The following is a 12,255-nucleotide window of genomic DNA, read 5'->3' as shown; positions in this document are numbered from 1 at the left end:
GACGGCAAAGTAAAAAGAAAAAAAGAGATTTTTTTTTTTTATTAATGTGATACAGAAAATAAAGTTTAAAAAGCAAAAGAACTGTGACAAAAAAGTCACAATTCGAGGGAGTGGGAAGGCAAGCGAGAGAAAAAATTCAACAGGTGTTGAAAAACACATCTTTCTAGCTCCGCGGAAACTGGAAAACTGAGGGATCGTGCACCTACGTCGGGCAGGAAGGCACTAACGCATGAGCGATGCGGGCTAATCACAAACTTTCTAACCTTAAAGTTGCGATTCACTTTTCAAGTGTCCGTACCGAGGCACCATTGGTGATGTCACCCATTAATGAGAATATGCTGCCTGCTTATCCTGGGATAAACCCCCAGGATGCACGCAAGACCCCCAGACATCTGAAAATAGGCTCTGCACAAAGCAAAAATTAAATCAGGAGAAAACCCCCCAGGGATCCCGCCACAGCAGGGGACCCAGCAAAAACCTGCCCCTGTTTTTCCAATACAGGGGGAAGGTAACTTGAGGTTGCAGACAAAATGGAGAGGCCCGCCGTCAAAAAGGCAGAGCAGTTGGAGGCTTCCCCACTGCTCCTTGCCAATTCGTGAGGCACTAGTGGTGGGGAGCCCTGAATGCCCGCACCCATTGCCAATGAGGCTCCTCCACTGCACCGGCCTGTAACACCACTTGCACAGGCCGGCCACGAGTGCCTCGCGTCTGGAGCACAATGAGCACTTTTTCCCTTCTAAAGTGCTCATTGCTCCACACGTGACCTAGCTAGTAGAAAAGTTGAAAATACAGAAATACGGCACAACAGATTCCAATGTCTCTCAAAGCGGTATGCATTGCCTGAACTAGGGACAAGGTTCGAATTAGGGGCATATACATTGAAGAGCGCCATGGTAGCATTTCCCATGCTCATTTCCACATATATTATGCGCCAAGGTATGTATTGGGTCCTCCCAGAGCCCATTGATAATATCCTGGATTGGATATGGTTGGAATGGCGACTTATGTTTCCTCTGCGACTTTGCCATGTTCTTAAGATGCCTAGGCTATATAAAGAAAACAGAATATTAGTTGATACATGGAAAACCTTAAGATATGTAAATAATCTAACACCTATTCCAATTTACAAATTTAACAAATCAAACTATTTGGCTAAACTCCAAGATTCAAATTGGCAGTTTTAATATCATCTGGAAGCATTGGATGATGGTAGGTATACGTACATTAGAAGATGTTTTGTCGAATGGTTAGTTGCTTGAGTTTTCACAGTTGCAAACATAAATTTGGTCTTAGTAAATCACAAAGTTTTAGATGGTTGCAACTGAAGCAAGCCATTCAGGTAGGGTTCCCTGAATGGAAAAATCTCACTAATCAATATAGCTTGGAATTCTTATGCTTTCAGGTGGACTTTCTGGGGCACCAGGCCGCACAGTGGTATAAATTAATATCTGGATATATCCGGCACAAAAACGGGGACCAGGATCCCTAAACAAATTCCAACAGCTCTACCAAGAGAGATGGGTACAGCTCACTCACACCTGCTAGAGACTGAAAGAAGATTGATAGAAATAGGGAAAAGCACCTATTATGTACTATTCCAGAGTTTTGTTTTCAGTCTCCACCTGATGGTCATGATGAGATATAACCGCTTTTAAGATTAACCTATGCCGGTCTGGATTAGTTGCTAAAGAAGATTTATTCAACAATACCTTTTAAGTACTTAAACATTACATTAGTGACTTTTATTCTGCCATTACCTTGCGGTTCAAGGTAGATTACATTGGAGGTTATCTGGACAATTCCAGAAGAGATTACATAGTTGAGCAGTTTACTTTGGGGAATTAAGATACTTCCTGTGGAGTTAGTTTGTCTTGATGGATTTCTTGAATAGTAGGATTTTAATTTCTTTTTTGAAGGTTTTGTAGTCTGGTGTCGTCATCAGTAGATTGGATAATTGATGGTCAAGTTTCGCTGCCTGCGTGGCCAATAGGCCATCAAATTTTTTTTGCGTTTGACACCTCTGATTGGGGGTGCATGAATGATGTTTGGGTTCTCCTTTGCCTGGTTGTGTCAGTTTGGATAAGGCGGTTGTTCAAGTAGGCTGGGCTGTCTCCACTGATTGCTTTAAATAGTAGACAATAAAATTTGAATTGTATTGGGTGCCAGTGTGAGTCGAGGTAAGCGGCGGTGATGTGGTCATATTTCTTCAGTGAATAATCAGTCTCAGGGCTGTGTTTTGTACTGTTGGTAGTTGTTTTATCATGACTGCGGGGCAGGGGAGATAGAGGATGTTGCAGTAGTCTAAAAGTCCTAGGACTAGACACTGGAATTGTTTTCTGTCAGAGAATTTTCAGATTTGCCTTAAGTTTCTCATGACCACGAATGACTTCTGTACTGTTTTGTTGATTTGTGGTTGCATGGTACAGCTTCCGTCTATCATCACTCCCAGAAGTCTTAGGGTGGGTTGAGTGGGGTATGTGATTGAGTTTATTACTAAGTTTATTATGGTTGGTGTTTTGTTTGTTTCAAGAAATATAAATTTTATTTTGTCTGGGTTCAGTTTTAGTTTGTATACTTTCATCCATGTAGCCACCGATTCTAGTGTTCTGTATAGTTTGTCTGTCATGGAGTGTATAGGTTGATCAAAAGGAGGGAGGATGGTGATGTCATCTGCATAGCTATAGAAAGTTAAGCCTAATTTGTATAGGAAGATGCCAAGGGATGCAGTGTAGAGATTGAAGCGAGTTGGAGATAAAGGCGATCCTTGGAGTACTCCACAGGGGTTGGACCATGGTTCTGATTTTTATTTGTTTGTTTTTACTCTTAGGTCCTGGATTGTAGCAATCCTTGAAACCAAGTGTGCATCTTTCCTGCGATTCCTATTGATTCTAGTATTTGTAGGATGTCATGGTCTACCAGGTCAAATACTGCGGTGAGATCTAGTTGTATAACTAGCATTTTTTTGCCTGTGCTGAGGAGTTGTCTAGCTGTGTCCAAGAGAGATCCTAGTAGTGTCTCTGTGCTGAACTTGGTTCTGAAACCAGACTGTGTAGGATGGAGTAAGTTGTGGTTTTCTAGGTAGTTGGTGAGGTGTTTAGCTACGAGGCCTTCCATTAGCTTCACATATAATGGTATTGAGGCTATGGGTCTGTAGTTGGATGGTAGATCTGTTGCTACTTTTGGGTCTTTTATGATCGGGGTGATGATTTCACTGAGGTCTTGTGGGAATAGGCCCTCTGTGAGCAAGGATTGTATCCATTGTATGGGAGTGTGGAATTTTGGGCTGGAGGCTTTTAACAAGTATGGGGGGCAATGGTTGAGGTCACAGGCTGCAGGGCTGTATTTTTTTGTAGAGTTTGTTTAGGTCGGACCATTGTATTGTGGTGAAGTCGGACCAGGCTCTGTCTGCTCCAGCTGATTCTTTTTCTGTGGGGGGCATTATGATCTCGTCCAGGTGGATTGGAGTTCCTGCGAAGGTTGTCCTGGCTCTTGTAATTTTGGTTCTAAAATATTTGGCTAGAATGGTGACTGAAGTGGATGGACAGTCGTTATTGGCTACGAAGGGTTTAGTGTCTGTGAGTTCTTTTAATAGTTGGAATAGTTTTTTTGTGTCTTGAACTTCTGTGCCTAGTTGGTTGATGTAGTGTGTCCTTCTCTTTTCTTTTAGTTTTGTTGGTGTATTGTTGGTTTATTTTTCTCCGTGTTGTTTTAGTGTTATTATTGGTTACTTTTTCTCCATTTTCTTTCTAGTCGTCTGCATTGTATTTTGAGTAGGAGTAGTTCGTTGTCGAACCATTTGTCTGATCGTCTGCTGATTATGATTTTTGTTTGTACTGGGGCTAGCTCATCTAGGATAGTTGCATTCTTTGTTGCACCATTGCAAGATGAAATTTTTGGGGTTATTTTCTTGGAGTGTTGCGTCTTAAATGTCTATAATACCTTCTCCTCTCCTCTAGGATACATATATTCAGATCCACTAGCATACAGTATAAATATGTGGGATATACAGAACTGAATTAAGTCAATTTGAGCACGTTAAAAAGTTATCTACTGAAAAGTGTGTGAAACAAAATGTCAGAAAATTGAGGAAAAGGCCAAATTAACCAGAAATATTTGCCCTGAGAATATCTCTAGTTAGTGTGTTTGTACAGATGTATCAATTATATTATTTATATTATCTAGCTCCTTATTAACTAATCAAAATATAGCCACAGACATACCTGAAATTTCATTCCCTTTTTGAGCTCATAATTCTGCAAATCTGAAAGCATGATTTTCTTCTGGATACTACTCCCAATCTTATTGGGAGATTCCAAACTAGGGAAGTCAACCTAAATAAAAATAAAAACTATAAAAAGAATTATATAAACAACAAAATGTGTATGCTTTTGTCAATGGGAAATGTGTTTGTCAAAGGGGAACAGGAATGAGGCCTTTTATTATGACTATCCAATATTTGTACTGAGAGAAAGGGAGGGATTCAAGGAGGGAACATGAACCAATCATCGGGATAGCAGAATGAAATGTGTATGAGATTTGTATATGCACAATATCTATTTTCCATCTCATGCATATTCATTGGGATATCCTCAAAACTTAATCAGTTAGTTCTCCCCCAAGACAGGTTTAGGAGCCACATCTGTTAAGTGATAAGAGGCTTGTTTATATTTTACATAAATGTCCACCTTCCTCTATTAAGAGCTGGGCATATCAGTACAGAAGACCAGAACCTGGGATTCAGTAACACAATATTCATGATAATGACAAAACCTATCCCAGGAAATTACGCTTTTATTACATCTGTAATTAAAGCAGAGCCTTTACTTTGGCAGAAGCTCTCAAAATCAATTTAGCTATGCAAACAAATACAAAATACCTGCTGATCATTCTTTCTCTCTCTGGACTCAGTTAGTGACGTGCAAGGATCTTCCATTTTACTGAAAATTGAAATGAAAAAACTAATGTCACCTCTCCATCCAATCAATTATATAATAAAAAATCAATATTGTACACACTTAAACAAGTACTAAAAGCAGCTTTCATTTTTTTTTTCCACTTGAAGCAGCTTTCTAAAATTCAATCCTCCCCCCTCAACTCTGTTTCCCTCTCTCAAATTTTGAGAACACTTCCTCCTCTGCCAACATCTGTGCTGTTGCAAGGTCAGCAGATGTGACTAGCACCAGTGATGGTGGTAGCCTAGACCAGTGTTCCAAGGGCTACTGAGCAGGGATGGTGTGCATCTATCAAAGAAGGAAAGAAGTGTCTTCACTAGCAATTTGGCTAATCTACTGAAGAGGGCTTTAAACTAGAAGGGATGGGGCAAGTTCCCAGGTGAGTATAAGCCCTCAGGTAAGTACCGTATTTTCACTCATATACCGCGCACCTGTGTAAAACGCGAACACGGGTATAGCGCGCGGAAAACCGTAATTTATGTAAATAAATTTTTATATACCGCGCACACCCCTATACCACGCATGCCGCCCCGACTCTCCCGTCGCTGCCCGACTCTATTTCGCCCGCCCCGACTCTCCTCTGGCCAGCCCGACTCTCCTTTAGCCCGCCCCGACTCTCCTCTGGCCAGCCCGACTCTCCTTTAGCTCGCCCCGACTCTCCTCTGGCCAGCCCGACTCTCCTTTAGCCCGCCCCGACTCTCCTCTCCCCCTTGAAGTCCTGTCCCCCCTTGAAGTCCTGTCCCCATCCTGAAAGCCTGATGCCCCCCCGATTTTCGATTCACCCCCCCCCCCCCCCCCGCAGGACCGCTCGCACCCCCACAGCCTCCCCACCCACCCCCCCCATCATGTAGAAGCTGCCTACCGTCGTCCTGCTGCTTCCTCTGCCGGCGGTCCTGCCCCTTCTCTTAGCCCTGTGTCTATGCTGCTTCCTCTTCCGGCGGTCCCGCCCTTTCTCTGACGTCAGACACTTGTGGTCATCAGGTCCATGAGGGGCTGACCCCAAGCATGCACTATCAACTGAAAGGCCATGGGGCATAGACATCACTCTTCGGGATCTAACACGTGACAACTGAGAAAGTCCGCTTGAACATCCTCTACTCTGGCTATGTGGGAAGCTGAAATGTCCTGAAGATGAGACTCCGCCCAGACCATGAGCAGAGCCACCTCCTATGCCACCAAAGTGCTCCTGGTGCCTCCCTGATGAGTGACATAGGCCACAGCCACATTGTCTGAAAGAACCCTGACTTGCCCATCAGAAAAGGCTGGAAGGCTAATAACACCAGACAGATGGCTCTGGTCTTTAAGACATTGATCGACCAAGAAGCCTTCTCCGTGGACCAGGTGCCCTGAGCTGAATGACCTAGACACTGAGCTCCCCAACCGAGAAGACTGGCATCCGTGAGCAGCACTGTCCACTGTTGCTGCTCCAGACTCACCCCTTGTACAAGATGGGAAGTCTGGAGCCACCAACAAAGAATGCACCAAGCCAAACCCGGCAGCATAACAGGATGATTCAGACTGTGCATCTGAAGCGACCACTTCCAAAGAAGAGCATACTGAAGAGGACGCATTTGGGCCCAAGACCACCTTACCACATCAAGGGAAGCCACCATCCACCCCAAGACTTGGAGGAAATCCTGCGTCCAAGGACACCGGGATGCCAAAAGCAGGCAAAACTGAGAATGCAATTTGCTTACTTGGGCCTCTGGAAGGAAGATCTTCCCCAAGGAGGTGTTGAATAGCACTCCTAGATACTCCAGGCTCTGAGATGGAGACAACCAGTTCTTGGAAAGGTTGACTACCCATCCCAGCGAATGCAGAAACACCACACACCAAGCAGTGACCCGGGTGCTCTCCTGGAATGACTTGACACGAATCAACTAGTCATCCAGGTAGGGATGAACTAGAATGCCCTCTTTTGGCAACGCCACCAAGACCTTGGTTCACCTTGGTCAATGACCAAGGGAAATGCAGAAAACTGATAATGTTGCCCCAAGATCGCAAAGCGCAGGAAGCGATGATGGGAAGCCCGAATAGGACTGTGCAAGTAGGCCTCCGTCAGATCTAGAGAGATCAAAAACTCCCCCGGCTGAACTGCCAGAATCACAGACCGCCGAGTTTCCAAGGGGCAGGAAGGCACATGAAGAGCCCTGTCGACTCCCTTCAAATCTAGGAGGAGTCGAAAGGTTGCTTCTTTCTTGGGTACCACAAAGTAAATCAAGTACCAATCTGTGCCCCACTCCTGCGGGGGAACTGGAACCACCGCGTGGAGATCCAACAAACTTTGAAGGGTCTGGCGAAAGTTCAAGTTCAAGTTTATTCGTACTTAATGGATCGCTTATTTAGTTTGCTAAGTGATGTACAACGTAATAATAATATACAGATAACATATAAGTGCTGACGTACAAAATGGAATTGACAATGTGAGTTAAAATTGACGAGAGTCGTGTGTGAAAAAGGGAAGAAGTTAACAATCTTTCAATAGAAGAGGAAGAAAAACATGAATGGGAAGAACACAAGGGAGGGTAAATTTAGCTTCATAAATAGCAATAATTAAATGAAAAGCAAAGAATCATATGCATCTTTGAAAAGATATGTTTTTAAGGTTTTTTTAAATGAAGATACCGTATTTTCGCGGATATAACGCGCACCGTTGTAAAACGCGCACAGGGGTATAGCGCGCAGAAATCACGATGATATGTACAAAAACTTTTCTATACCGCGCTCAGGCATATAACGCGCATGCTGCCCGACTCTCCTCTGGCCACCCCGACTCTCCTTTCGCTCTCCCCGACTCTCCTCTGGCCACCCCGATTCTCCTTTCGCCCTCCCCGACTCTCATCTGGTTGCCCCGACTCTCCTCTGGTTGCCCCGACTCACCATTCACCCGCCCTGACTTTCGGTGCACTGCCCCGCCTCTCCGTGCCTGTCCCCCTTGAAGTCCTGTCCCCCCTTGAAGGTCTGCCTGTCCCCCCTTGAAGGTCTGCCTGTCCCCCCTTGAAGTCCTGTCCCCATCCTGAAAGCCTGATGCCCCCCCTCGACGTCCGATTCTTCTCCCCCCTCGGCAGGACCACTCGCACCCCCACCCCGAAGGACCGCCGACTCCCCGACAATATTGGGCCAGGAGGGAGCCCAAATCCTCCTGGCCACGGCGACCCCCTAACCCCACCCCGCACTACATTACGGGCAGGAGGGATCCCAGGCCCTCCTGCCCTCGACGCAAACCCCTCCCCCCAACGACCGCCCCCCCCCCAAGAACCTCTGCCCGTCCCCCAGCCGACCCGCGACCCCCCTGGCCGACCCCCACGACACCCCCACCCGCCTTCCCCGTACTTTGTGTAGTTGGGCCAGAAGGGAGCCCAAACCCTCCTGGCCACGGCGACCCCCTAACCCCACCCCGCACTACATTACGGGCAGGAGGGATCCCAGGCCCTCCTGCCCTCGACGCAAACCCCCCTCCCTCCAACGACCGCCCCCCCTCAAGAACCTCCGACCGACCCGCGACCCCCCTGGCCGACCCCCCCACCCCCCTTCCCCGTACCTTTGGAAGTTGGCCGGACAGACGGGAGCCAAACCCGCCTGTCCGGCAGGCAGCCAACGAAGGAATGAGGCCGGATTGGCCCATCCGTCCTAAAGCTCCGCCTACTGGTGGGGCCTAAGGCGCGTGGGCCAATCAGAATAGGCCCTGGAGCCTTAGGTCCCACCTGGGGGCGCGGCCTGAGGCACATGGGCCAAACCCGACCATGTGTCTCAGGCCGCGCCCCCAGGTGGGACCTAAGGCTCCAGGGCCTATTCTGATTGGCCCACGCGCCTTAGGCCCCACCAGTAGGCGGAGCTTTAGGACGGATGGGCCAATCCGGCCTCATTCCTTCGTTGGCTGCCTGCCGGACAGGCGGGTTTGGCTCCCGTCTGTCCGGCCAACTTCCAAAGGTACGGGGAAGGGGGGTGGGGGGGTCGGCCAGGGGGGTCGCGGGTCGGTCGGAGGTTCTTGAGGGGGGGGCGGTCGTTGGAGGGAGGGGGGTTTGCGTCGAGGGCAGGAGGGCCTGGGATCCCTCCTGCCCGTAATGTAGTGCGGGGTGGGGTTAGGGGGTCGCCGTGGCCAGGAGGGTTTGGGCTCCCTTCTGGCCCAACTACACAAAGTACGGGGAAGGCGGGTGGGGGTGTCGTGGGGGTCGGCCAGGGGGGTCGCGGGTCGGCTGGGGGACGGGCGGAGGTTCTTGGTGGGGGGGCGGTCGTTGGGGGGAGGGGGTTTGCGTCGAGGGCAGGAGGGCCTGGGATCCCTCCTGCCCGTAATGTAGTGCGGGGTGGGGTTAGGGGGTCGCCGTGGCCAGGAGGGTTTGGGCTCCCTCCTGGCCCGATATTGTTGGGGAGTCGGCGGTCCTTCGGGGTGAGGGTGCGAGTGGTCCTGCCGGGGGGGGGGGGATGTATCGGACGTCGGGGAGTCGGCCGGGCAAGAGGGCTTGGGCTCCCTCTTGCTCCGATCGTGGATGCGGGTGCGGGTGGGAGCGCGTGCGAGCGGTCGTTCGGGGTGGGGGTGCGAGCGGTCCTGCTGGGGGGGTGAATCGGGCGTCGGGCGGGGTGGGAACTATGTTTAAAAACTTTTGTATACCGCGCTCAGGCATATAACGCGCGAGAGGTATGCGCGGTACGTAAAATCACGTATAACGCGCGCGTTATATCCGCGAAAATACGGTAAGTCTTTTAATTCTCTAATGTATTGAGGCAGGAGGTTCCATGATTGGGGGGCCACAACAGAAAACATGTCGTGCCGTCTGATGCCTATAACTTTCACAGAGGGAATGGAAAGGAGATTATGGGAAGTCGAACAGAGAGATCGTGAAGAATTGTATGGTATTAATAACCTAGTAATGAATTGAGGTTCATTATAACTCAAAGTTTTAAATACTAAGAATAGCATTTTAAAAGTGATCTGGTGACTTACCGGAAGCCAATGGGATTTAATCAACAAGGGGGTAACATGATCATATTTCTTCGCATTGTGGATCCGCCCCTTCAAATCTAGGAGGGGTCGAAAGGTTGCTTCTTTCTTGGGTACCACAAAGTAAATCAAGTACCAATCTGTGCCCCACTCCTGCAGGGGAACTGGAACCACAGCGTGGAGATCCAACAAACTTTGAAGGGTCTGGCGAAAGGCCTGCTGCTTCCACTCCACCTGCGAGGAGGAAGTGAGAAAACGATCTGGCAATGAACGGGCAAACTCTAGAGCATAGCCGTCCCAAATCACCTCCAGAACCCACTGATCAGACATGATGTTTGCCCACTTTGGAGAAAGATCTCGCAGGCTGGCACCCACCGGAACCAAGAAGGGCACCAGCAAGGAGTCATTGGGCAGGGCCGGTGGCAGGAGACCTGGCAGGGGTGCTCCTGCACCCCAGCGGGCCCCACAAAAGTACTGCATGCGCTGAAAGAACCTGCTTCTAGAGAGCCCAGAAGACTGAAAAGAGGCAGCCCTTCGACCAGATTGGAAGCGGCGGAAATCACGCCCACGAACAGACCCACCTCGAGCCAGCGGCCTAGGCCGATCCTTAGGCAAATGAAGCACTTTAGAATCAGTTAGGGTCTGAACCAACTTGTCCAAGTCCTCACCAAACAAAAAGAACCGTTTAAAGGGAAACTTTGTCAACTTAGCTTTGGACGCCATATCAGCCGACCAAGCGTGAAGCCACGAGATACAGCATGATGCCACTCCAATAACCAACAATTTGGCAGAAGCTCGCAAGAGGTCATACATGGCAGCTGAAAGATAAGCAGCACTCAATTCAATCTTTGCCACTTCACGCTTTAGCAATTCCCAATCCTCAGATTTACTGTCAAGCACATGCTTGGTACAGTGAAAACATGCCCGAGCCACCAGCCCACCACACATCACCGCCTGGACCACCAGAGCTGTCACATTAAAACTCTGTTTAAGGAAGGACTCCAACTTACGCTCCTCAGGGTCCTTCAAGACTGTAACACCCTCAACAGGCATGATATGCCCCTTAGAAATGGCCGAGACCACCATAGAGTACACAAAATGAAAAGGAGCTTCCGGCACATGCCACTGTGTGATCATAATTTCCCAAATATCCTGATGCTTAGGAAAAGAACGGGAAGCAGAGCGGATCCCCTTAAGCAAGGGGTCCACCGTACGCAGGGACTCCAACACAGTGTCCTCAAAGTACAAAACCGAGGAGACCTGAAGAATTAACTCATGAAGCTCTTCCTGCTGAAAAATACACACCACAGATGCATCTTCACTAGCAGGGGGGTGCTCGAACCCCTCGCTGGTGGGATCTTGCCCCCCAAGCGGATCCTGGAAATCTCCCCAAAGGTCCAGATCCACATCAATACCATCTTGGTCCTCTGGGCAAAAATCATCATCCCAAGAGACCCTTGGGCATTTGAATGAGAGTAGAGGGGGGCAAAACTGCCACTGTAAGGGCCGCATCGGGGAAGACAATGGGGGCAACCCCCCCTCCCCCAGAGTGGACACGGAACCTCCAGCTGCCAGCACATAAGCTTTACAAAGTGCCAACATAAATTCAGGGGGAAAAACCCTGACGATCCCAAGGGACTCCCTGCCATACCTTGCCCCTGTATTTCCAGAACATGGGGAAGGTCACCTGAGGTAACCGAGATAAAGAAGGAGGTTCCCTTTGAAATTGGAAACTAAAACCGCCAAAATCAGAGCTCCTACGGCCTGTCGTGTCTGAAAAACCTGGGACTTTCCTGACGATGGGTCCATGGAAACAACCGACGCGAAAAGGGAATCCCCAGACGCTCCGGCAGTAAACTAAACTAAACCTTAAGTTTATATACCGCATCATCTCCACGGGAGTGGAGCTCGACACGGTTTACAAAGCTAAAAATATAGGAAGAGAGAGGGGAAAGATTTACAAGGAGATATATGAAGAGGGGATGAAACAGAGGAAGAGATGTTATATGTTAGAGAAAAGCCAGGTTTTCAGTTGTTTTCGGAATAGTTGGAGGGAGCCCAGGTTCCGCAGCGGGATAGTGAGATCGTTCCAAAGGCCTGTGATTTTGGAGAGGAGGGATCTTCCCAGTTTTCCTGCGTGGAAGATGCCGTGTAGAGAGGGGAAGGATAGTTTATGTCTGTGGGCTGATCTGGTGGTAGCAGGCGTCAGGGCGAGGAAGGATAGGGGGATTAGGGGCGGAAGGATGCCGTGAATGATCTTGAACGCCAGGCAGGAGCATTTGAAATGAATTATGGAAAGTACTGGGAGCCAGTGAAGATTGGTAAGTAGTGGGGAGACGTGATCAAATTAGTAAGGGAATCCTT

General features: G+C 48.6%; 1 protein-coding gene across 5 annotated transcripts in view; it reads right to left on the bottom strand.

Moving 5' to 3' along the window:
* Positions 1–12,255, bottom strand: part of TDRD1 (tudor domain containing 1) — a 613,801-nt gene that overhangs the window by 449,396 nt on the left and 152,150 nt on the right. For all 5 annotated transcript variants that reach the window (XM_033943145.1, XM_033943144.1, XM_033943148.1 and 2 more), the window contains 2 exons: positions 4,877–4,937; positions 4,221–4,331 (listed from right to left, as the gene is read on the bottom strand). In XM_033943145.1, the coding sequence (XP_033799036.1) occupies positions 4,221–4,331; positions 4,877–4,937 (172 nt within the window). The remainder of the gene's footprint in view (positions 1–4,220; positions 4,332–4,876; positions 4,938–12,255) is intronic.

The sequence above is a fragment of the Geotrypetes seraphini genome, chromosome 4, assembly GCF_902459505.1.
Source record: "Geotrypetes seraphini chromosome 4, aGeoSer1.1, whole genome shotgun sequence".
Lineage (NCBI taxonomy): Eukaryota > Metazoa > Chordata > Amphibia > Gymnophiona > Dermophiidae > Geotrypetes > Geotrypetes seraphini.
The sequence above is the reverse complement of the archived record's forward strand: the minus strand, read 5'-3'. Positions and strand labels throughout refer to the sequence as shown.